This window comes from Mesoplodon mirus (genome assembly GCF_964341445.2).
Source record: "Mesoplodon mirus genome assembly, chromosome: X".
NCBI classification, from domain to species: Eukaryota; Metazoa; Chordata; class Mammalia; order Artiodactyla; family Ziphiidae; genus Mesoplodon; species Mesoplodon mirus.
In genome coordinates this window covers 92399277-92426980 of record NC_138981.1, presented here as the reverse complement: position 1 = coordinate 92426980, position 27704 = coordinate 92399277, and the positions used below count along the sequence as shown (strand labels likewise).

General features: G+C 38.7%; 1 protein-coding gene across 1 annotated transcript in view; it reads right to left on the bottom strand.

The window, feature by feature from the left end:
• DNAAF6 (dynein axonemal assembly factor 6) overlaps nt 1–27704 on the bottom strand; it is a gene marked incomplete at both ends in the record, with an annotated part of 41387 nt that overhangs the window by 5156 nt on the left and 8527 nt on the right. Inside the window, 2 exons of the mRNA XM_082610506.1 lie at nt 18176–18272; nt 21868–21973. Of these exons, the coding sequence (XP_082466632.1) occupies nt 18176–18272; nt 21868–21973 (203 nt within the window). The remainder of the gene's footprint in view (nt 1–18175; nt 18273–21867; nt 21974–27704) is intronic.

The following is a 27704-nucleotide window of genomic DNA, read 5'->3' as shown; positions in this document are numbered from 1 at the left end:
AAAATGCAAAATACTGTTGTCTTGAGGAACAGTTAATTTGAAGAGTGAAGTAAAATATAGGGGAATGAGAAGTAATATTTATTTAATGTCGACTATGTGCCAGACTATGCTCTTTCCTCATAACAATCTTGAGAAGCAGTGATTATTACCCCCATTTTACAGATGGAGAAACCAAGATACAGAAAAGTTTAGTGAGTGATCCAAGGCAACTGTCTGTAATTTGACTAAGATCTATCTGCCTCCAAAGCTATTATAGAAACACTTTGGTTACATGCCTGTATATTAATTGCTTGAAGGTGCATACTAGTGCACCTGCTAGAGTTGGGGACCTTCAACTACTTTTATATAACTGAGTACTTTGTATAAAAAGTGGTTAGTTCTCATGTTGGGTGTGGGTTGGTGATGCCATGTTGTAGTCTCCTGGTATAAACTCCCATACACATTTCCTGGAGAAATGTAGGGGTCCAGAAAAGTTGTTGACAGAACAAAAGAGAAATAACAATATGACCTGTACACAAAAATGGGACTATTTATTGATTTAGTAAGATTTCACTTAAAACTGTCTCTTCTCAATTATGAGCTAGAAGACTTGAAATATTGGATATCTGGTGAGTTCAGAGCTGTAATAGCAAGCATAAAAGCAACAGGTTATAAAGGAAATACATATCAAATAAGTAGTGGGAAAAATTGGAATTCCTTATAAGAAGCTTAAAATAGGCAATAGTGTTTTTGTGATATAAAGTATGTGAATAAATACATGTCTGTGAGTTATATTTTACTTTATTAACTCTGTATATAAACAAACATTTGTAAATAGAGTTCTACAGGCAGGTCCTACTATCTAAATATATCTTTTAGTTAATATTTTCATTAAACAAAGAATTACCTCCTAATTTATATTTTGAAAATTCAAATCTTCTTAATTAGATGTTTTTAATGAGAAAAATACAACATTTCTCAAAGAGGTAGTTATAGGGGCTCTACCTCAAATTAAATGAGCAGTCTACTGGACAAGAAAGACCTATTCTTACTTCAATAACATTCAGATCTGATAGTCAGGTTGAGATGTTCTTTAGTTGCAGGATGACTCATTTCACCTGGACTAAGAAGTACAAATATTTGTTTATTTAGTTTGCAATGTTTATCTCTTTCAAGGTAAAAAATTATTTCCCCAGGGTTGAAATGACATTTGAGTAAGGAAAAAAAAATTATGACAAGTGATATTTAGATACAACTTTTGGGTAGAACTTCAAAGTGGTTCTTAAAATTGTTTGCAACTCTAGTTAAGGGTAATTCAGAAACAACTCATTAATTTTTCCTCTTGAGGAAATTAAAATTGTGTACTAAAATGGTTTCAGAGGAGGGACAGGAGAAGGAACAAATTAAGTTCCTTAATGATACACATTAATATCTCATAAAGTAGAAGATTCAATGAAGAGTCAACAGAAAAACTCCTCCTGAAATATGAATCAGACTTCTTCAGAAATACTTTTATTGAATACCTGGAAAATAGACATTGTTATTATTGACTTCGAACTGACTGTACCCAAGACCTAACTTGTCCAGTATTAGTAAATACAGTATGTCACTGATCAAACAAAGGGATTGATGTTCCTCCCTTTACATAGGAGGCAAACTGAATTCATTTCAAAGAAAAATTATTTTAATAGGTAAACTAATGAAAATTGCTAAAAATGTCATTGGGAAACTTTCAACCATTTGGGAGCTCAACCTTTGGAGTCAAACTTGGGCTTGAATTCTGGTTCTGTCTTCAGCTGCAGACATCTGAAGGCTTTACTGGAGCTAGAGAATCTGCATACAAGGTGACTCACTCACATGGCTGTTGGCAAGATGGCTCAGTATTAGGGGAACCACTGACCAAAACACCCTCCCTGGCCAGGCCTGACAGTAACCACTTGCATGAGTTATCTTACAACAGGAGGTCCTGGTAAGGAATGCAGAACTAACAAGCTACTACCAACCGAAGAATTCGGGAAAGGTTAAAAGGAGACGTCAGTCCATATGTCCTACCAACCTCCCAGAATCCTCCTTGCTGGAATCCATCTTGGCTGAGCCATGCTCACACCAGCAAGAAGGACCCTGAGTCAGAGTGACTGGCCAGAGACAACCCGGAAACTAACCCCATTACCATAAAACCTGAGGCTGAGAGCCATGTGGCAGAGCAGTTCTCCTGGGTTCCCTTACCCTCCTGCTCTCCGCCCAGGCGCCCCTCCACAATAAAGTCTCTTGCTTTGTCAGCACGTGTGTCTCCTTGGACAATTCATTTCTGAGTGTTAGACAAGAGCCCACTCTCGGGCCCTGGAAGGGGTCCCCCTTCCTACAACATCTGTTCTTCACCACATGGACTTCTCCATAGGACTTAGGGCCCTGAGTGTCCTTACGACACAACAGCTGTCTTCTCCCCAGAGTGAATGATCCAAAAGTGTGAGACAGAAACCATGCCTTTTTAAAAACTGTAGCCTCAGAAATTATACACTTTCATTTCTGTAATATCCTATTGGTTATACAGGCCAGCCCCATTCGATGTGAGAGGGGACTACACAAAGGGATGAATATCAGGAGGTGAGAATCATTGTGGGTTATCTCAAAGCCTGGCTACCACCATACCCAACACTAACTTCAATTTACACTTCTGCCTTCTGGCCTTATGAATAAAAAGTAACAGGAAAAGAGTCCACTAATTTAAAGTTTGTGAGATCCCTTTTTCCCACGTTCAGCCTGTCTTCGGGCAAGTAGTTGAAACTACTCCTTTAGTCTCTCTAGGAATTCACTTGGGGGCTTTCCTGGAAATGGGTAAATGTAGGTCAAATTACTTACAGATTGTTTTTCATTGTCATTCATTTATTCTCCTCTATGTGTTGTAACAGAGCTGGCTTAATATGCCAAAACCTTTGGGGTGGGGTCCTTAATGTGAGATTGTCATTCTGAGTTTTAAATTTCCTCTTTATTGTCTTGTTCTTATGCTAAACTTATACGACAAGGTGGTTCTTAAAGACATTATATTCCTATAATCTATAAGTGATTAATACAGGCTCCCCAGGTCCTCTGATGAGTGTCTTCGATCATATTTTAAGTTGTTTGAAAATTGAAATGAGAAGGCCAAACAGCAAGTGTTCGTTGGAGATCAACCATTTTAGGCTTCCTCCTGAACTGTCACTTCCTGAATGCCAGAACAAAAGAATAAGTGGTACATACCTTATATATATAACTTGACCAGTCTATGCTACCTACTGAAATTTTAGTGAAGCTTAAGATATACAGAAAAATTTGGCCTGTCACTTTGGAAGATAGTCTTACTTTACAGGTTCTAGATATTGTAAAAATATTTTCATTTGACAGAAATACAGCAACTACCTCCAATATACTTGATTTTTAGCAAAGAAATTAAGACTATATGAGTTTCCATTTGAAACATAACAACATTAGGAAACAGAAAAAGTTTGGGTAGGACCCATTCTGAATTGCTTCAGTGATTTAATTTCCCATTGTTTTACTATGGAAACGCATGTGAGATATTTTTTCCATTGCAGCCATAATAAATATTTTATAAAAACTCTCAGGAACAATGATAATCTATAGGAAAGTGAAAAAATTTAAAGGTGATGGATCCCCCTACTTTGAAACTGTATAAGTATTTACCTCTGGAGAATAAAAATATAGAGGTATGTGTTCTCCAAAACTAGGACACAAAACCAACAGATATCTTTTAATATTAATGGATACATTTTCTATAAAGTTACCATGGTGAAACATTCCAGTACTATATGGCCATGTCTGTTTCATAAGATCATGGAGCATGACTCCTCTCCTCTCACAGGGGTCAAGAGTAAGCTCAGCTCATTCTGGAGTAAGAACACTCATCTACAGTACCTTCATACTTCTATTGTTACCCACACTCATCCCCAAACACAGCCTCACCACCGTTATCTGTCTTGAGACTACAAGAACTAAACTCATTATACTTTTATCTCTATGTGTCAAAATACAGGAGCCTCAGATTTCCAAGTCCTTCCTTATCACCTAATAATTACCATCTGGTCTTCTATTTTGTTTCCATTTCCTACCCCTTACCAACTCATGTAACCCTCCCATTGGGTCTTCTGGAACACATAGTACAACATCCCTTAGTTCATAAACCTCTTTTAATATTATCCGCAATTTTTCTTAGTTTAACTGAAATCTGGATCTCCCTTGAGGACAGATTCCCTTATAGTCTTCTCAATTTGTGCCTATTTTTTCCCTCTCAATCCCCTTATATCACCAGGTCTTCCCCCTTCCTTCCAGCTTTTTAAAATAAATCTCATGTCTTTCACACTGTACCACCAATTACCCTCCTTGTTGCAACCATCTACCAATTCCTGGGTCAGACATCCCACCCCAATTTCTCTAAGAATAGTTCTTTGTTCTCTACTGATATTTCTACCATTAACTGCTATCTTAAATATTGGTGACTTAAATATCCACTTACATAACATTTCCACCATCCTAGCCTCACTTCCTGATGAGGTGAGATGCCTTCAGGTCTTTGAACAAATATTGCCTTCTCAGTGAGGTCTTCCCTGACCACGCTATTTAAAGTTGCAGCCACTACCTACACTAGTATTCCATATCACTGCCCCTTGCTCTTTTCCCCTTCACAGCATTAATCACCTTCCAATGTACAATAAAATTTATGCATTTATTTTGTTCATTTCTCTCTCCCACTAGAAAGTATGGTCTGTGAGTACAGTGATATTAGAACAGTACCTGGCACATCATAGGTACTCAATAAATATTTGTTGAATAAATGAATTTATGCAAAGATGTTTCAATATTAAGAAATTGAATTTACCAATAGATCAAAAGTAAAAATATCATATGATTTCCACAAATCTTAAAAAGACATTTAATCAAATTCATCATCCATTCCTGCTCAGAACTCTTAATAAAATCAGAATAGATGAATAGTTCCTTAACACACAAGCCAAAATTCAATATCGGGCTGGATGAGGAAACATTAGAAACATTCTAACTGAAGGAAGAAATAAGAAATAATACCATTATTTACCACCATTATTTAATGTAGTTCTGGATGCACTAACTCATGCAGTTAAACAGGAAAGAGGCCTTCCCTGTTGGTGCAGTGGTTGAGAATCTGCCTGCTAATGCAGGGGACATGGGTTCGAGCCCTGGTCCAGGAAGATCCCACATGCCGTGGAGCAACTAAGCCCGTGCACCAGAACTACTGAGCCTGCGTGCCACAACTACTGAAGCCCACACGCCTAGAGCCCGTGCTCCACAACAGAAGCCACCACAATGAGAAGCCCACGCACTGCAACAAAGAGTAGCCCCCACTCGCTGCAACTAGAGAAAGCCCATGTGCAGCAACGAAGACCCAACGCAGCCAAAAATAAATTAATTTTTAAAAAAACAGGCAAGAAATAGGAGGTAAAATTATCATTATCTGAGGGAAGAACATTCCAACTGGAATGAACAGCAAGAATCAGGAAATAACTTGACATACTGAAGGAACAGAATGAAGGCCAGGGTGGGTAGAACATAATGAAAAAGGAAGAAAATGTGGTATTAGATGAAACTGAAAAAGTAGGTAGAGGTCAGATCACATAGAGCCTCATAGATTAAGATAAAGATTTTGGATTTTGTTCTAAGTACAATAGGAAGCCCTTGGGGGTTCTGGGCAAAGAAGTGATGTGACCTGATAGATCACTTTTTAAAAAGGATTTCTCTGGACACTGTGTAAAGTTTTCAAGGGAGCAAGAGTGGAAAGAGGGAGATGAATCAAGAGAGAATCATAATGGTCCAGGTGAGAGATGATGGTGGTTTGAAAGATGATGGTAGTTGTGGTGATAATGACAATTAGGTGGATTTAGAATATATTTTAAAAGTAGAGCCAATAAGACTTGCTGTTGAATTGCATATGAGGTATAAAGGAAAGAGAAATAAGGAATGATTTAAGTTTTTAGCTTGTGCAATTGGGTGAATGTTGTTGCCATCTCCTGAGATGAGGAAGATCAGTAAGAAAGAGATTTGGGGAAGACAAGAGTTCTATTTTGGACATGTTAGGTTTGAGTTGCCTATTAAACAAGTGGGCAATGTCAAGTAAGTGGTGGGTTATATAAATCTGAAGCTCATGGGAGAGGTCAAGACTAGAGAGATAAATAGTATTTAAAGCCATGGGACTAGATGGAAAGAGAATAGAGAAAAAAAAAGACAGGTATTTTTCTCAGACCTAGAGAACTTCAGGCAGGAGAAGAAGAGCCAGTGATCTGGGACCAAAGAAGATGAGGAATGTCCAGTGATTTGGGAGGAAAACCAGGAGAGAGGGGGGTCATTAAAGAGAAAAAAGTATTTCAAGAAGGAAGGAGTAATCAACAGGGTGGAATACTGCTGAGTGGTCACTCATGTCTTCAATCTCTCTTTTTCTAATTTTGTCCAGGACCACTCTTCATTTTTCAGGACTGCCCCTCTTATTGCAGTATTTAGAGCATCCCTGGCCCCTGAGTACTAAATGTCAATAACACCCTGTAGCCAAAAATGCCTCCACCCATTTCTGTAAGTCCCCTAAGGGCCCATACCATGACTACTTCTTTACAGTTTGTTCATTAAGTCTAGTGACACGTAGTAGGCAGTCAATAAATATTACATGAGTAAATGAATGCATTCTTGTTATCAACTGAAAAGCATTCTTAAGTCTCTCCTATCCTAAAAAAAAAAATCCCTAAACCAGGCCTCCTCTTCAACAAACCATCTCCTCTCTCTCCTCCCTTTCACTGCTAAATTTTCTCAAAGAACAATATATATTTGCTGCCTTCTCTTCCTCAATTCCTATCCACTTCTCAGCTTTCTGCAACCCAGTGTTGGCCCCTACCATGCCTCCGAAGCTGCTCTCTTCCAAAAATCACCAAAGTCTTCTTAATTGATGAATCTAAAAGTTTCTTCTGCATCCTAATCCTGCTTTACTTTTCTACAGCGGGAGATACTATTATAGCTTTCCCCATCTCTGCATATCCTTCTGAGTTCCTCTTCCTTTATCCATCCCTCAAATATTTGTGTTTTCTATGGTCAACCTGTGAATCTGCTTGCATAGATTCAGAAGTTTCTGCCAGTTCTGGTTCAAGGATTCTGGACCATGTAATTAAAATATTTGATGAAACCTCCTCAAAATGACATAATCAGAATGTAAAATTCCTGATTTTGTTACCAAGTAATATGTATAAGATATCTTTCACCCTTATTTAATACCTGACCTTAAGCCCATCTCAAACTCCCTCTCCCTCTCTCTTACCTCTCTGTCTTTCTCAATCTTTATCTGTGCATCTATCTATCTCTATCTCTCTCATTTTCGGGGACTTTTATTTTCAACTCTACTAATTTTGGTATTATTTAAAATTTTAAATATATATAAATTCCATCATCAGAAATATATTAAGTCTATACAATTAGATTAGCTTTTAAGGGAGGTATTCATCCCCCTACCATAGTTATGGAAAAATATTATGATATTAACTATAAATGTATCTATATTACTGAAAGAACTATAAGAAATTTAATTGAAACTTTACTGTGCTGCCTGGAGCTGATAATAAGGAATTGTATTACAGCTGAAATATCCTTCTCCCTGACACACAGTCTGATAAATAACCAGTCAGGTAAGGTTAGCATAATCAGAAAGCTTACCATAAAAATGTGTCCATCCTCCAGAATTTTAAATGGGAAAGAGAATCCACTCCTTTATCAAGCAGCCAAATCTATTTATTCATAAGAAGTAAATGAAAATGACTGTTTTAACCTTAAGTGAGAAATCGGGATTTGAGAAGCATGCCATTAAAGAAAGAAGTGAATTCTCAGAGGACATGCAGACACTTTGCTCAGAATGGTTGATAGCTCTTTCTGAGATGAATATGTGTGATAAAACATGTGACTCTTGGTTGTGTCTGCCAGATGGTGACTGACTCCTATGCCATCCTTGACTCTCACCCCATTCCCAGTGAGGTATAAAGATGGAGTAAGGCTCATATCCCAGTGAGGAGGTGACAATAAAAAATAAAAAGAGGCTTAATGGCTTGTTTTTAGTCACATTAACATGTCCCCTTATCAATATAGATCCATTATAGTAGGAGTACCAAAATATTATGTATCCATGGCAGCTCAAAAAGAGTATCAAGCCATCTGCAGGTTTGTCCCCGCTCCTACAACAAATGATGGGCCATTTGGCAGAATATCAACAAACCTAGCCCCATTCATTTTTGGATTTTAGAGATAGTGTGCTGTTAAACATCCATGGGTGAAAATGGAAATCCACTGACCTACTTCCCCACTGCACCCATCCCCATTTCTGCCACAAATAGTCCTATGGGGAAGCCAGGCTATCTCCTTACATATCTTTGATACCTAAAATTCCTTTTCCACTCTCCCCAACTGGCACCCAAGAGGTCAGGTACCTCAGTAATCCCTGTTTCTCAGGGGTAGGCAGGTTCCCATTCTTCCCACCTTGTTTCTAGGACAGCTTTTTGGCTTCTCCATCATCATTGTTTGCATTTCTAAAGCCATGTCACAATTCCAACCTCATTTCATTGAGCCAATGTCTCTTAGTTTTCAATAGTTAGCCTGGAACTTGAGTAAGAATTTACGATGTCTCTGTTAGAATTTTGTCTCTGATTGTTGAGCCCGTCCCAAGGGCCATTTATTCTGTCCCTGGTTAGTCCCATTTCTGCAAGTTTCCTAGTATCCCCCTCAACTCCTCCCCCTCTCCAAACATACACATGTTACTTAAAAACAGTTCTACTTCATTCCAAGCCTGATGAAAGCCAGCACTCTGTGGTATTATATTCTAACCCCTGCAGAGAGCAAACACCAACTCTGAAAATCAACATCTCTAGTCTCTGTCTTTGAATTCCATAGAGACTTGTATTTCTAAGCGCCTGCTGGACACATCCAACAATATTTTCTACAGGCACTTCAAACTCAATATTACCCAAACTTAATATTTTTCTTATAGAACTTTGTCTTCTTTCTCTTTTGCATTCCATACCTGATCCCTACAACACAAACAAAACCACCTTTGTTTACTCTCATTCCAAAAGTAATAGATAGTAGTTGTAAAAAATATAGAAAATTAAGATGAGCAAATATGAATAAAAAACATCTCTAACACTACCATCCAGATATAAACCACTTTACCTCCCCATATCTCGATTAATGCCATCACCATTCACCTAGTCACTCAAGCTAGAAATCTGACTCCTGTTTCTCCCTTACATATCACATTCAACCACTTTCTAAATCCTGTCGATACTACAGTGGATCCTTGAACAACACTGGGTTTGAACAGTGTGGGTCCACTTATATGTGTTTTTTTTTTTCAATAAATACATACTACACATCTACAGATGGTTGAATCCATGGATGCAGAACCACAGATGTGGAGGGCCAACCGTAAAGTTAGAAGCAAATTTCTGACTGTGTGGAGGGTAGGCGCCCCTAACCCCTGCATTGTTCAAGGGTCAACTGTACCTCCAAAATGTTTACTGAAACCATTCTTTCCTCTCTATCTCCACTGCCATAGTCCAGGCTCTTACTTCTCTTACCTGAATTAGTGCAATTGTCTATCAACTGGTTTTCCTATCACCAGTCTCCCAAACTCATACTCATCTCTTACCATAATCTCCACCAACAACTAGAGTTTTTCTGAAATACACATCTACTTGTTTAACTCACTTACTTTAAAACGTCTAGGAACTCTAATGCCCACAAAATAAGTCCAAATTTCATGGTATCTTAGTCAGCTTGGGCTGCCATAACAAAATAGTCTGCTTGGGCTGCCATAACAAAATACTATAGACTGGAAGTCTGAGAATACCAGACATGCCAGCATGGTTGGCTTCTGGAGAGAGCTCTCTTTCTGGCTTGTAGATGGCTGCCTTTTCACCGTGCTCACATGGCAGGGATAGAAAGCAAGCAGGGCAAGCACTCTGGTATCTATTTGTATAAGGGCAGTAATATCATCATGAGGGCCCCACACATGTGACCTCATCTAAACCTAATTACCTCCCAGAGGTTCCATCTCTGAATACAATCACACTGGGAGTTAGGGCTTCAACATATGAATTGAGGGGGGGACACAATTCAGTCCACAGCATATGGTATGATATTCAAAGACTTTTACAACTACCTCTAAGCTGGGTATTCTGTTTTATCTTTTATTACTCCACACCAGTGCATTCTGGGGCTCCAAGAACATCACATATAGTTCTCAAAACATATCATATACTTTCACAGCACTATGCCTTTGCTCATTCTGTTTACTCTGCTTAGACAGCTGTTCCACCCTGGCAAACTATTATGTTCTTCAAATGTCATCAGATCCCACCTGTTTTGTGAAGTCTGCTTGGATTTCCTCTTTTCTGTACCCATATCACTTCTATCAAATTCAAACTGCCTGGATTCAAATCGTAGTTCTGCCAGAGTTTAAATATGCGACCTTAAGCAAGTTATTTAACTTCCTTGTGCTTCAGTAACCTCATTTGTAAAATGGGGATAACAGCACTTATTTCATAGAGTTTTGGCATGGGGATTAATGAGTTACTATGTGCAAAGTTCTTAGAGAAATGCCTGGCACATAGTAAGCATTATATAAATTGTTTGCTGTTTACTATATCATGTTAAGTGAAGACAATCAGGATAGAAATTTTTATTTATGGACTGTAAATGTAGGGAAATGGCTCCACTATGGCATTCTGGCAACTGTGCACTATTCACATAGGCCACGTAGGCAAGGCTCAACTTCAGTCTGCACTAGGCCTTGGCAGAACATCCTGTGATTCTCTTAGAGCATGAGAAGATAGGCAGTCTTGTGAGGAGCTGCCTCAAGGCTGTTTCTTATCTGTCTTTCTACCTTGCGGGAGGCTCCCTATCTTGCAGGAGGATGCCATGAGGTTCCAATAAGGCATAGGATTTTCCACCTCCCTTCCCCTGGGTATACAGGCAGGCTTTAAAACAGCTTAGCTGCAGTCTAGAGTTGGCTCTTCAGCAAGAGTGCCTCACTACTCATGTCACCTGTCATCTGGCTCCTGTAGTTCAATGTTGTCCTGTGGGGCAAAGGGACATGGGGAGCTGATACCATGCTGATCTTGCTTATGCCATCTGTGTAAGTAATAAACTATATCCTTTTGGACTTGTTTCCTTATCAGATGGATCTATGAAAATATGTGCTGCTGCTTATGGACTATTTGACCTCTTAACAGTAAGCACCTGGAGAGAAGGAGAACCTTATATCTATTTTGTTCAACACTGTATGTCAAGTGTCTGGCCTGTAGTAAATGCTCAATAAGTATTTGTTGAATTTTAAAAATTACAGAAAACAATGATAAATATGTATTCAAGGATATGTATCAAATCCATTATAGTAGAAGTCTTGTGGGGAGGGATGGAGAGTATAGAAGATAAAAGAGAAAATATAATTTAAGATAAAATAAAATAAAATAAGACAGAGGCATTCTACTCATGAAGTTTAAGGAAAAACATATGCATGTCACCTAGAAGGAAACGCCCTCTAGACTCTCTTATATCAGTGTAAGAGACATTGTAAGCATGACCTTATTTTCCCAACTGTAATATAAGGAAGAAAGTCTAAATCAACACTTTCAAACTGTGTTCCAAAGAGCCTCAGTTTTTCTCCTAGGAGCTGTCTCATAGATGATAGTACCCTTTTAACCAAGGCAGTAGTACGTGTTTTATATGTTAGGCTTTCTCACAGAATTGTGTTTGAAGAAAAGAGTTGGCAGCTAAAAACAAAACAGAACAAACCTGCAAACCACTGGCCTAGTCCTAGCTCTAAAATTAACGTACAGCATGATGACAATAGTTAATAATACTGTATTGAATATTGGGAAATTGCTAAGGGTAGATTTCAGGTGCTATCACCACACCCCCCCACACACACACACAAATGGTATGTGAGGAGATGATATGTTAATCAGCTTGACTGTAGTAATCATTTCACTATGTATATGTATATCAAATCAACATAGTGTACACTTTAAATATATACAGTTTTTATTTAGAAAATAAAATGCCCAAATATAGATTAAGGCACGGGAAGCTTGGTAACTACAAACTCAGGAGTAGGGCAGCAGGCAAAGTTTGGATAATGGAACTCTCTGGGTTGGGGTTAGAAGGAAAAGATGGAAGGTTTGCTGAAGACATACATATTCTTAACTCAGAATTTTGTTTAGGATCAACACTTTGATTTAGGACTCATAACTCTTGCTTTCTTATTTGGAGTCTGGGGAGGGTAAAGGAAAGGTGGTTCTTGTAAATTTTTAAACCCCAAATCAGTCCTTGTATTTAAACAGATTGTTTGTGTTCCTATTACCTTCCTCAGCTTAAGCAGAGGGCTTCTTCTTAAAGTCTCTGGGTCAGATTGTTACATAGAGACCAGTTCCAGGACCCAAATAACATATTTAGCCAATTCTAAGGTGTTATTTTCCTCATATTTTTATGTTTCCGTTATTGGGATGAATCACACAATCAATGTGTATATTTAATGGGGTAGTATACCTATTTTTCCTGTTACTAAACAAATGGCACATCTACAATTTGATGATGTCTTAGAGTTGAAAAAATGCCATATTATTAACAGGAATAATAAGCTTAAAAATTGTGCAGGAAATACCTGAGATGAGGGCATCAACCTCTGCAGTCAGTGTCTTCCCAGCAGAGTTAAGCAATGACAGTGGATGTCATCATTAATATGCCTATAGGATAAAATTCAAGCTGCAAATCTGTTTTTTTCCTTTCTTGAGAGACAGCTTACCAGTACACCACTGTCCACAATTATTCTTTACTCTTGTTACACTCAATGCTTACCCAAATAGGTCATGCTATTTCATGCCTGAATACCTTTCCATGTGCTCTTACTTCTGTTTGGAATGCCCTTCTTGGAATGCTGTCCACTGGAGAAATCCTATCCACCTGGTGTTGATCCCTTTCTGCCCTTTCTGCTTCATGTCACCACGTACCTGGTATATGCCTCTAAATATGTACTTGCCATAGTGAACTGCAATGACTTTTTAGGTGTCCATCTCATTACCTGTAAATTCCTTGAGGGTAATTGACTGTTTCTTATTTGTCTTTGTATCCCTAGTACTTAGGATAGTGCCTGGTATGTAGTAGTATTTTTTTTTCCAATACGCAGGCCTCTCACTGTTGTGGCCTCTGCCATTGCAGAGCACAGGGTCCGGACGTGCAGGCCCAGCGGCCATGGCTCACGGGCCCAGACGCTCCGTGGCATGTGGGATCCTCCCGGACCGGGGCATGAACCCACGTCCCCTGCATCGGCAGGCGGACTCTCAACCACTGCGCCACCAGGGAAGCCCTGCAGTAGTATTTAAAGATTGAATGTATGAAGAAAAAGGAAGAGAAAAAGAATGTTACACATGTGGTGAAGTGCCATAGCACCAACAAATGTTTCATCTGTTTCTGGCATTCAAAGGTGTCCATGTCTTATCCAAACCTTCTGAACTCCTGGCAAACTTAAAATTGTCAACACTGACTTTAATTGTTAATAATAAAATGGGTTCATTTATGTTAGTTTATTCTCCCCAGTCAATTATAAGCTCATTAGCGGGAGGAATCAAGTCTTTTTTTGTACATACGTGTCGAGTTTTAGATAAATTGTGTACTCCTACTCTGAGATGTGATTTAGTTTCCAAGATTCTTCATTCAGCATACCTTTATTATTAATGCTGGGAGCAAGCTGCATGAGGGAAATGGAAAGGCTCACAACAGTTTTATTCATTTAGGGCCTAGAATTTCTTTAGAGTTTAGAGTAATCCGCAGTACCAAACATCAAAAACAACCTTACAGTCATTTAAGAGAGAGAAAGTTGAATATTACTGGTAAAACTCTGGGAGCTAATTACTTCAAGATCACTTGAAACCTTAACTCATTAAGTTTGAAAAATCTCCTGAAGTCTTTAAAGACGCTATTCCCATTATGTTATGTGATCCAATTGAATGTCTTAGATTTTGCTAATAAGAGCAAACCTGAAGTTTATGCAAAAGAGAGAATCCATTTATCTTTTGCTTAAGGAAAAATATTAAGCATCTCCTATGGGTACTTCAGTACTCTGTGTTGTAGAGTATTACAAGAGAGGGAGGGGAAAATACAGATGCACAGCCCCTGATCTCAAAAAATAAATTCCCGGCACCAAACACCAGAATTACTAGTGTATATTGCCAAAGTGAGTTGCATTCCACACTCTTGGTTAGGCCCAGTAAGGAAGTCTTATTGATATTTTTGGTATCGCTACCGTTATTATACAGAAACAGTGGCTTGGCAAAGGATGCTCTTCAACATGCTGTAGTGTCATTCAGATAAGGGAGCCAAGTAACATTTTGGATGTCTTTTGAGAGTGTTAAGTCAGTAGTTCAGATCCAAAATTTAAGAAAAAAGAAATCCTCTTTTACGTCCCGCAATGTAAGCTGAGTCATTAAAAGAAATACAGATATAAGAGATAAGACAGATTCAGGGAAGGAAATATTTCATTTTGATTGACTGTCACTCATCAGAAATTAATAACCAATCAGATGACAGACTTCCGGGGAAGATGGTGGAAGAGTAAGATGCGGAGATCACCTTCCTCCCAACAGATACACCAGAAATACATCTACACGTGGAACAACTCCTACAGAACACCTACTGAACGCTGTCAGAAGACCTCAGACTTCCCAAAAGGCAAGAAAGTCCCCCACGTACCTGGGTAGGGCAAAAGAAAAAAGAATAAACAGAGACAAAAGGACGGGACCTGCACCAGTGGGCGGGAGCCGTGAAGGAGGAAAGGTTTCCACACACTAGGAAGCCCCTTCGCGGGCAGAGACTGTGGGTGGCGGAGGGGGGGAGCTTCGGAGCCACAGAGTAGAGCACAGCCACAGAGGTGCGGAGGGCAAAGCGGAGAGATTCCCGCACAGAGGATCGGTGCCGACCGGCACTCACCAGCCCGAGAGGCTTGGCTGCTCGGCAGCCGGGGCGGACGGGGCTGGGAGCTGAGGCTTGGGCTTCGGTTGGATCCCAGGGAGAGGACTGGGGTTGGCGGCGTGAACACAGCCTGAAGGGGGCTAGTGCGCCACAGCTAGCCAAGAGGGAATCCGGGAAATGGTCTGGACCTGCCAAAGAGGCAAGAGACTTTTTCTTCCCTCTTTGTTTCCTGGTGCGCGAGGAGAGGGGATTAAGAGCGCCGCTTAAAGGAGCTCCAGAGATGGGCGCGAGCCTTGGCTAACAGCGCGGACCCCAGAGACGGGCCTGGCACGCTAAGGCTGCTGCTGCAGCCACCAAGAAGCCTGTGTGCGAGCACAGGTCACTCTCCACACCTCCGTTCCAGGGAGCCTGTGCAGCCCGCCACAGCCAGGGTCCCGTGATCCAGAGACAACTTCTCTGGGAGAACAAAAGGCGTGCATCAGGCCTTTGCAACGTCACGCTGGCCTCTGCCACCCCAGGCTCGCCCCTCACCCTGTACCCATACCTCTCCCCAGCCTGAGTGAGCCAGAGCCCCCAAATCAGTTGCTCCTTTAACCCTGTCCTCTCTGAGTGAAGAACAGACACCCTTGGGAGACCTACACGCAGAGGTGGGTCCAAATCCAAAGACGAACCATGGGAGCTGTGCGAACAAAGAAGAGAAAGGGAAATTTCTCCCAGCAGCCTCAGAAGCAGTGGATTAAAGCTCCATAATCAACTTGTGGTACCCTGCATCTGTGGAATAACTGAATAGACAACGAATCATGCCAAATTGAGGAGGTGGACTTTGAGAGCAAGATTTATGATTTTTTCCCCTTCTCCTCTTTTTGTGAGTGTGTATGTGTATGCCTCTGTGTGAGATTTTGTCTGTACAGCTTTGCTTCCACCCTTTGTCCTAGGGTTCTATCCGTCCTTTTTTTGTTTTTAATTTTTTTCTTAATAATTATTTTTTACTTTAATAACTTTATTTTATTTTATCTTACTTTATTTTAATTTACTTTATCTTCTTTCTTTCTTTCTTTCTTTCTTTCTTTCTTTCTTTCTTTCTTTCTTTCTTTCTTTCTTTCCTTCCTTCCTTCCTTCCTTCCCTCCCTCCTTTAGACAACGAATTATCCCAAATTGAGGACGTGGACTTTGAGAGCAAGATTTATGATTTTTTCCCCTTTTTGTCTTTTTGTGAATGTGTATGTGTATGGTTCTGTGTGAGATTTTGTCTGTATAGCTTTGCTTCCACCATTTATCCCAGGGTTCTATCTGTCCGTTTTTTTCTTCTTAATGATTATTTTTTATTTTAATAACTTTATTATATTTTATCATACTTTATTTTATTTTACTTTATCTTCTTTCTTTCTTTTTTCCTTCCTTCCCTTCTTCCTGCCCTCCTTCCTCCCTGCCTCCCTCCTTTCTTTCTTTATTTCCTTCTTTCTTTCTTTCTTTCTACTTCTACTAATTCTTTCTTTCTACTTTTTCTCCCTTTTATTCTGAGCCATGTGAATGAAAGGCTCTTGGTGCTGCAGCCAGGAGTCAGTGCTGTGCCTCTGAGGTGGGAGAGCCAACTTCAGGACACTGGTCCACAAGAGACCTCCCAGCTCCACATAATATCAAACGGCGAAAATCTCCCAGAGATCTCCATCTCAACACCAGCACCCAGCTTCACTCAACGACCAGCAAGCTACAGTGCTGGACACCCTATGCCAAACAACTAGCAAGACAGGAACACAACCCCACCCATTAGCAGAGAGGCTGCCTAAAATCATAATATGTCCACAGACACGCCAAAACACACCACCAGACGTGTACCTGCCCACCAGAAAGACAAGATCGAGCCTCATCCACCAGAACACAGGCACTAGTCCCCTCCACCAGGAAGCCTACACAACCCACTGAACCAACCTTAGCCACTGGGGACAGACACCAAAAACAACTGGAACTACAAACCTGCAGCCAGCAAAAAGGAGACCCCAAACACAGTAAGATAAGCAAAATGAGAAGACAGAAAAACACACAGCAGGTGAAGGAGCAAGATAAAACCCCACCAGACCAATAAAGTTGTAAAAAAAAAATCAGATGACATGTATGGTACATAACTAGGATGAAAGGAAATTCAGTCCAGATTGGGCAGTTTTATTAGGACTAGAAGTAGTGTGTTATATCATATGATTCTGTTTATTTGTAAATCTTATCCACATGTGTAAACTTAGTTTATTTTGTACACGTTTACCAATTTTAAACTGTCTATCCTATTATTCCCTTAGTACCTCAAACATAGCAACCACTATTTTTTTTATTGGAGTATAATTGCTTCACAATGGTGTGTTAGTTTCTGCTTTATAACAAAGTGAATCAGTTATACATATATATCTGTTCCCATATCCCTTCCCTCTTGCATCTCTCTCCCTCCCACCTCTCCAAGCGGTCACAAAGCACCGAGCTGATCTCTCTGGGCTATGCGGCTGCTTCCCACTAGCTATCTACCTTACGTTTGGTAGTGTATATATGTCCATGCCTCTCTCTCGCTTTGTCACAGCTTACCCTCCCCCCTCCCCATATCCTCAAGTCCATTCTCAAGTAGGTTTGTGTCTTTGTTCCTGTTTTACCCCTAGGTTCTTCATGACATTTTTTTCTTAAATTCCATATATATGTGTTAGCATACGGTATTTGTCTTTCTCTTTCTGACATACTTCACTCTGTATGACAGAATCTAGGTCTATCCACCTCATTACAAATAGCTCAATTTCGTTTCTTTTTATGGCTGAGGAATATTCCATTGTATATAGGTGCCACATCTTCTTTATCCATTCATCCGATGATGGACACTTAGATTGCTTCCATCTCCTGGATATTGTAAATAGAGCTGCAATGAACATTTTGGTACATGACTCTTTTTGAATTATGGTTTTTCTCAGGGTATATGCCCAGTAGTGGGATTGCTGGATCATATGGTAGTTCTATTTGTAGATTTTTAAGGAACCTCCATACTGTTCTCCACAGTGGCTGTACCAATTCACATTCCCACCAGCAGTGCAAGAGTAGCAACCACTATTTTTAAAGGGTTTACAGCCTTGCCTATGGTATTATGTATACAACAGTCAATTTAACTATAATGGTCAAATGGAAAATGGGGAAGAGGGGAGAGGCTTACCACTAGATCCTTACAGCATGCAGTTGAAGGATCCTTTCTGGTCAATCCCAGGAACATATCTTCTGTTCCCACCTGCTGTTTGAACACAACTTCATATCTGAAGAAAAAGCCAGTGATATAGAGACTCAAATGAAAGAGCAATTTCCTGTCACAGAGCAGAAAACTAGAAACTTATGAGGACATGCTATTACAAAAAATAAAAGGACAAAATAAAGTGCTTGCAGTTTTTCAGGCATGTAGCAGAAAATAAGGGAACAAAAGTCTAGAAATTCAGTCAAAAATACCTAACACTGTCAGGATTTATGTTGTGTATACTGTTTTCTAAAAATAAAGCTTCAGGCTTCCCTGGTGGCGCAGTGGTTGAGAGTCCGCCTGCCGATGCAGGGGACACGGGTTCGTGCCCTGGTATGGGAAGATCCCACATGCCGCGGAGCGGCTGGGCCCGTGAGCCATGGCCGCTGAGCCTGCGCGTCCGGAGCCTGTGCTCCGCAACGGGAGAGGCCACAACAGTGAGAGAGGCCTGCGTACCGCAAAAAAAAATAAAAATAAAAAAAAAATTAAAAAAAATAAAGCTTCACTATTTCAGAGCTATACAAATAAAATAGATTGAGGGAACTTCTAATAAGATTCTAGTAAGAGTAAAAGCAGAAGAAAAAAGGAAGTTCCTTTCCTAGAAAACAATTGCTTAGAAGAATAGTGAGCCCATAACCCAGGGTTTTATGGATAAATGGAAACCTTCCTCTGTTCAATTTAAGCCTCAGAGTAGAGTTAGAAAATCCAGGTTTAGTACTCTTTCTGTCATTAACTGTGTTATCTTGGTCAAGTCACAAACTCATGTGCTCAGCTTCCAGATTTGTACAATTTATGGGAGGGGGTGGGTTTGAACTAAATGATCTCTATTGTGTTTTCTACCTCAAAAATTCTACAGTAGAAACATGGGTAGTGTAGTCAGCACAGGTACAACTACAGTGTTTAGAATCTAGTCCTACAGAATTCTTAGTCCAGTGAAAGGTTTTCCTGGTATTTCACCTCACACATGACAATTCACAAATCTTTCCTTGCCCCCAAGTTTGGGACCCTAGGGATAGAGTGGTTTATAGAAACCCCCAGCCATAATGAACTATATCTTTTTATTTTTTAATTTTAATTTTATTTATTTATTTATTTTGGTCACACTGCACAGCATGTGGGATCTTAGTTCCCTGACCAGGGATCGAACCCACACCCCCTGCACTGGAAGCACAGAGTCTTAACCACTGGACTGCCAGGGAAGTCCCTACCCTATCTTTTTAGATGGAATGAAGTAAGTAAACATTTACAAATATTTGAAGGAAGATTTGGTATTTGACTAGATATAATGAATGACAGGAAAGCATCAAAGATGATGCTGAGGGCTTCCCTGGTGGTGCAGTGGTTGAGAGTCCACGTGCCGATGCAGGGGACAGGGGTTCATGTCCCGGTCCGGGAAGATCCGGACCGGATCTTCATGCCGTGGAGCGGCTGGGCCTGTGAGCCATGGCCGCTGAGCCTGTGCGTCCAGAGCCTGTGCTCCGCAACGGGAGAGGCCACAACAGTGAGAGGCCCACGTACCGCAAAAAAAAAAAAAAAAAAAAAAGATGATGCTGAGGTTACTAGCTTGTGTGACTGGGTGAACAGTGAAGCCACTAACTGTGATTGGGAATGTAAGTGGCGGGGAAATGGTGAGTTTGGTTTAGGGTGTGTGGAGTGTGAGGTGCTTTGGGACATTCAGGCAAATATATATAGTAGGCAGTTAGAAAATTGTATCTGGAGACATTGAACTTCTGACCACTTGCAAATAGGAATGCCCAAGGATGAAAGAGGGACTTCTCTGAGTTGGAATAGGGCTAACAGTAAATAGCTATTTGAGATAGGACACTTTTTTCTTAATAGACTGTAACAGCTACCAGGTATTCACAAAGGTGAAGCCAAGTTAAAACAAAACAGAAAGATATTGATCTATATGCCCAGGACTCCCACATGGATTTGCTCTAGCTACTGCTTTCCTCTCATTCATTATATCTAATCAAATACCAAATCTTCCTTCAAATATCTCTCAAATAAAGACACTCATATTTCTCTCCAAGGCCAGTGACTTAGCTCAGGCCCTTATTATTTTTAATTTGGTAACTTGTGATTCTTCTTTTGTGATCTGCCTGTTCACCTTCTTTACCCATTTTCTTCTTTACCAATTGGGACAGTTTGGAATGTATTTGCATAAGATAGAAAATTGAGATTAAAAAATCTTATAAAGCAATTTTCTTCATATCCTGACTGGAGTTCTTGTTCATTTAAAGCTTTGAGGGATATTCTTTCTACAGAACATCAAACATCAGGATGAAAAATAAAAATTTACTCAGATTTGGAGCTAGCCACATATGGATGTTTGACATTCATTAAACTATGTGACAAATGAATGACTTAAATCTTACCTTTCATAGGGATGTGTGGGCAATGTATAAACATAACCTGGGATTCACTCCCTTCATACTTAAGATGCAGACAGAAATGTTTTAAAATCCCCTTTGATTTCTTTTTTTATGAGGTTTCCTGTTTTTTACATTGTTTATTTGAAAGCTGGATACTTTTTTTCTAGTTAATTATCTGCAGTCTCCCACTGCTTCTATTTTCAGAACTGACATAGAAGATAGAAGCATCATTTTTTTTTAAGCATTGGACATAGTTTTACAGTCAGAATTAGAAAAGTTCTCAGATCATTTTTGCCATAGAAGTTTTCAAGACATTATAAAACACACTATAATTTAATAAATATTGCCTTTGTTTTTCAAGCTATTCTAAATATTCAAACAAGATTTTATTTTAAAATACATATTTAAAGCTTAGTGTGTTTATTTATTTATTTATTATTATTATTTTTTACATCTTTATTAGAGTATAATTGCTTTACAATGGTGTGTCAGTTTCTGCTTTATAACAAAGTGAATCACTTATACATATACATAAAGCTTAGTGTATTTAATCATTAATTTCAATTATGTATGTAAATACACTTTAATCCTTAACAGTATGAGTGATTTCACTTATTAGTACGAAAGGTTTTTTATGATAATTCTAAAATTCATATTTATAATTCCTATTGAAAAGACTAGAAAGCAAGCCTTTAATCCTGCCTGCACAATATACTAAACATAATCCTAAAATAACTAGTAAATTAGTCCAGGTAACAGCTGATAATTGGTGGGAGACCATAGCCTTTTACTAAAATTGTGGAACACTGAGTAATTAAAAGCAAGTCTTTGACACAAAAACATGGCATAATAATTTAGCTTGTATGAATGCTTGTAATTTAATGGGCTGGTTTTACCCACTGTTACTTCCACATTACACAACTAAATGATATTAAATATAAAGTGATAATGGAAATGACTACTTTTCACTTTTTGTTAGATAATAACTGAAAGAAAGGTATTATGTCTTAATATTTGTTTCTGCTCTAGAAGGAAAAAAATCATCAATTACACATGCCTTCTGTGTGTCACCATAGTTTTATATTTTATAATATAAAATTGTATATTATATATATTATTATATATATATATTATATTATATTATATATGGTAGAAGTTACATTATGAATCTTGTCAAAAGCTGGTATCAGATGACACATCTAACTTAAACCACAAAAAACATGTTCCTGGCTTCATTTGACTTACTCTGGTGTTTCTCTAATATCCCACACATCATGGTACTCTGCCCCTTCTAGAACCTCCTCTGGATTCCAGATGTGCTCACTATTTTCATCACTTGTTTGAGGGATGACTGTGAAGAAAGGGAAGATAAAGTTGAAGCGTTTGCCTGTTTTACCTCTTGAAATTGCTCCTGTTCTTCTTCATACTAAGTTTGGGATCACTGAAGTGAAATATTTTCTATTTGTAATCGCTAGCTTGTTTTTTGATCAGAGAAGCTAAATTCGTAACAATTGACTTAAATTTTTTAATCAACACACAGCCAATACATTGAAGAGTTGTAATAATAATTGTAGAAAATTTGGAAAAGACATATAAGCAAAAAGAAGAAAATAAAATAATCTACAATCTAACCACCCAGAGATGATCAATGATAGCATTCTGGTGTACATCTTTCCAGTCTCTCTCTCTTTCTCTCTCTCTCTTTCTCTCTCTCTCTCTCTCTCTGTATATGTGTGTATATCTATATCTATATCTACAGAAATATATATATATATACATATATGTGTATATACACATATAAAATATATAATATATAATATATAAATATTTAGTACATAAAGTAACATATTGTGTATAAAATATATATATTATATACAACATATATGCAAAGAAATATTACACATTACATCAGAAACAAATAGGATCATACATAAAATATTTTTACATAAAAGAACAAATCAAACATGCAATCAATCTGATTTGGATAGAAATATTTTATCTTGCCTTGTGTTTTACTATTTAAAAGCCCCTTGATACCTTTTCCATGCAAGTCTGACATAGTTCTTTAAAAATACTATCAGTGAAAGAAACTGAAAACAGTAGAGACAATGATCATTTTTAATCCATTATTTTCCTCATATAGACAAGAGCTCTAAAGAAAATCTCTCTTATTTGTCCTTTATGTCAACTGAGCACATGCCTGGGGTTTCTACATGTCATCTTTAAATGTTTGAAAGTAAATGGGGGCTCACACCAATGAGTACTTGCCAGAGCAGTTGCTGCCAGAGTCTTCATCCCCGCAGTGAGCCACAGCCACCCACAGCCACCTCAGGAGTGCCTCCAATAGTAGCAGTAATGTTTAACCATTCAGAGGACCTTCAAGATGGCGGAGGAGTAAGACGTGGAGATCACCTTCCTCCCCACAAATACGTCAGTAATACATCTAAATGTGGAACAACACCTACAGAACACCTACTGAACGCTGGCAGAAGACCTCAGACTTCCCAAAGGCAAGAAACTCCGCATGTACCTGGCCATGTGGCTGAAAGGATCTTGGTGTTCCAGCTGGGTGTCAGGCCTGAGCCTCTGAGGTGGGAGAGCCGAGTTCTGGACCACCAGAGACCTCCCGGCTCCACGTAATATCAAGCGGCGAGAGCTCTCCCAGAGATCTCCAACTCAATGCTAAGACACAGCTCCACTCAACAACCAGCAAGCTCCAGTGCTAGACACCCCATGCCAAACAACTAGGAAGACAGGAACACAACCCCACCCATTAGCAGAGAGGCTGCCTAAAATCATAATAAGTTCACAGAAACCCCAAAACACACCACCAAACATGATCCTGCCCACCAGAAAGACAAGATCCAGGCTCATCCACCAGAACACAGGCCCCAGTCCCCTCCACAAGGAAACCTAAACAACCCATTGAATCAACCTTAGACACTGGGGGCAGACATCAAAAACAATGGGAACTACGAACCTGCAGCCTGTGGAAAGGAGACCCCAAACACGGTAAGATAAGCAAAATGAGAAGATGAGAAATATGCAGCAGAGGAAAGAACAAAATAAAAACCCACCAGACCAAACAAATGAAGAGGAAATAGGCAGTCTACCTGAAAAAGGATTCAGAGTAATGATAGTAAAGGTGATCAAAAATCTTGGAAATAGAATGGAGAAAATACAAGAAATGTTTAACAAGGACCCAGAAGGACTAAAGAGCAAACAATGATGAATAACACAGGAAATGAAATTAAAAATTCTCTAGAAGGAATCAATGGCAGAATAACTGAGGCAGAAGAACGGATAAGTGACCTGGAATATCAAACAGTGGAAATAACTATGACAAAGCAGAATAAAAAGAAGGACACTACATAATGATCAAGGGATCAATCCAAGAAGAAGATATAACAATTGTGAATATTTATGCACACAACATAGGAGCACCTCAATACATAAGGCAAATGCTAACAGCCAGAAAAGGGGAAATCAACAGTAACACAATAACAGTAGGGAACTTTAACACCCCACTGTCACCAATGGACAGGTCAACCAAAATGAAAATAAATAAGGAAACACAAACATTAAAAGACACATTAGATGAGATAGACTTAATTGATATTTATAGGACTTTCCATCCAAAAACAACAGAATACACTTTCTTCTCAAGTGCTCATAGAACATTCTCCAGGATATACCAAGCCTTGATATATTTAAGAAAACTGTAATCATATCAAGTACCTTTTCCGACCACAACACTATGAGATTAGATATCCATTACAGGAAAAATCTGTAAAAAAATACAAACTCATGAAGGCGAAACAATACACTATTAAATAACTAAGAGATCACTGAAGAAATCAAAAAGGAAATCAAAAATACCTAGAAACAAATGACAATGGAGACACAATGACCCAAAACCTATGGGATGCAGCAAAAGCAGTTCTAAAAGGGAAGTTTATAGCCACAAAATACTAACTTAAGAAACAAGAAACATCTCAAATAAACAACCTAACCTTACACCTAAAGCAATTAGAGAAAGAAGAAAAAGAAACCCCCAAAGTTAGCAGAAGGAAAGAAATCATAAAGATCAGATCAGAAATAAATGAAAAAGAAATGAAGGAAACAATAGCAAAGAGCAATAAAACTAAAAGCTGGTTCTTTGAGAAGATAAACAAAATTGATAAACCACTATACAGATTCATCAAGAAAAAAGGGAGAAGACTCAAATCAACACAAGTAGAAATGAAAAAGGGGAAGTAACAAATGACCCTGCAGAAATACAAAGAATCATGAGCGATTAATACAAGCAGCTCTATGCCAATAAAATGGACAACCTGGAAGAAATGGACACATTCTTGGAAAAGCACAACCTTCCGAGACTGAACCAGCAAGAAATAGAAAATATAAACAGACCAATCACAAGCACTGGAATTGAAACTGTGATTAAAAATCTTCCAACAAACAAAAGCCCAGGATCAGATTGCTTCATGGGTGAATTCTATCAAACATTTAGAGCGAGCTAACACCTATGCTTCTCAAACTCTTCCAAAATATAGCAGAGGGAGGAATAGTCCCAAACTCATTCTACGAGGCCACCATCACACCTCATACCAACCAGACAAAGATGTCACAAAGAAAGAAAATTACAGGCCAATATCACTGATGAACATAGAGGCAAAAATCCTCAACAAAATACTAGAAAACAGAATCCAACAGCACATAAAAGGATCATAAAACATGATCAAGTGGGATTTATCCCAGGAATGCAAGGATTCTTCAATATATGGAAATCAATCAATGTGATTCAGCATATTAACAAACTGAATGATAAAAACCATATGATAATCTCAATAGATGCAGAAAAAGCTTTTGACAAAATTCAACACCCATTGATGATAAAATCTCTCCAGAAAGTAGGCATAGAGGAACTTACCTCAACATAATAAAGGCCATATATGACAAACTCATAGCCAACATTGTTCTCAATGGAGAAAAAGTGAAACCCTTTCCACTAAGATCAAGAACAAGACAAGGTTGCCCACTCTCACCACTATTATTCAACAGAGTTTTGGAAGTTTTAGCCATAGCAATCAGAGAAGAAACAGAAATAAAAGGAATCAAATTGGAAAAGAAGAGATAAAACTGTCACTGTTTGCAGATGACATGATACTACACATAGAGAATCCTAAAGCTGCTTCCAGAAAACTACTAGAGCTAATCAATGAATCTGGTAAAGTAGCAGGATACAAAGTTAATGCACAGAAATCTCTTGCATTCCTATACACTAATGATGAAAAATCTGAAAGAGAAATTAAGGAAACACTCCCATTTACCATTGCAACCAGAAGAATAAAATACCTAGGAATAAACCTACCTAAGGACACAAAATTCCTATATGCAGAAAACTATAAGACACTGATGAAAGAAATTAAAGATGATAGAAACAGATGGAGAGATATACCATGTTCTTGGATTGGAAGAATCAACATTGTGAAAATGACTATACTACCAAAAGCAATCTACAGATTCAGTGCAATCCCTATCAAACTACCAATGGCATTTTTCACAGTACTAGAACAAAAACTTTCACAATTTGTATGGAAACACAAAAGACCCCAAATAGCCAAAGCAATCTTGAAAAAGAAAAACGGAGCTGGAGGAATGAGGCTCCCTGACTTTAGACTATACTACAAAGCTACAGTAATCAAGACAGTATGGTACTGGCACAAAAACAAAGCACAAAATCAGTATGGTACTGGCACAAAGAAATATAGATCAATGGAACAGCATAGAAAGCCCAGAGATAAACCCACGCACATATGGGCACTTTATCTTGATAAAAGAGGCAAGAATATACAGTGCAGAAAAGACAGCCTTTCAATAAGTGGTGCTGGGAAAACTGGACAGCCACATGTAAAAGAATGGAATTAGAATGCTCCCTAACACCATACACAAAAATAAACTCAAAATGAATTAAAGACCTAAATGTAAGGCTGGACACTATAAAACTTAGAGGAAAATATAGGCAGAACACTCTATGACATAAACCACAGCAAGATCCTTTTTGACCCACCTCCTAGAGAAATGGAAATGAAAACAAAAATAAACAAATGGGATCTAATGAAACTTAAAAGCTTTTGCACAGCAAAGGAAACCATAAACAAGACGAAAAGACAACTGTCAGAATGGCAGAAAATACTTGCAAATGAAGCAACTGACAAAGGACCAGTCTCTGAAATTTACAAGCAGCTCATGCAGCTCAATATCAAAAAACAAACAATCCAATCCAAAAATGGGCAGAAGACCTAAATAGACAGTTCTCCAAAGAAGATATACAGATTGCCAACGAACACATGAAAGAATGCTCAACATCTCTAATCATTAGAGAAATGCAAATCTAAACTACAATGAGGTGTCACTCACACCAGTCAGAATGGCCATCATCAAAAAATCTACAAACAATAAATGCTGGAGAGGGTGTGGAGAAAAGGGAACCGTCTTGCACTGTTGGTGGGAATGTAAATTGATACAGCCACTATGGAGAAGGGTATGGAGGTTCTTTAAAAAACTAAAAATACAACTGCCATATGACCCAGCAATCCCACTACTGGGCATATACCCTGGGAAAAAAATAATTCAAAAAGAGCCATGTGCCACAATGTTCATTCCAGCTGTATTTACAATAGCCAGGGCATGGAAGCAACCTAAATGTCCATCGACAGATGAATGGATAAAGAAGATGTGGCACATATATACAATAGAATATTACTCAGCCATAAAAAGAAATGAAATTAGAGTTATTTGTGGTGAGGTGGATGGACCTAGAGTCTGTCATACAGAGTGAAGTAAGTCAGAAAGAGAAAAACAAATACCGTATACTAACACATATATATGGAATCTAAAAAAAAAAAGGGATTCTGAAGAACCTAGGGACAGGACAGGAATAAAGATGCAGACATAGAGAATGGACTTGAGGACACAGGGAGGGGGAAGGGTAAGCTGGGATGAAGTGAGAGAGTGGCATTGACATATATACACTATCAAATATAAAATAGATAGCTAGTGGGAAGCAGCCGCATAGC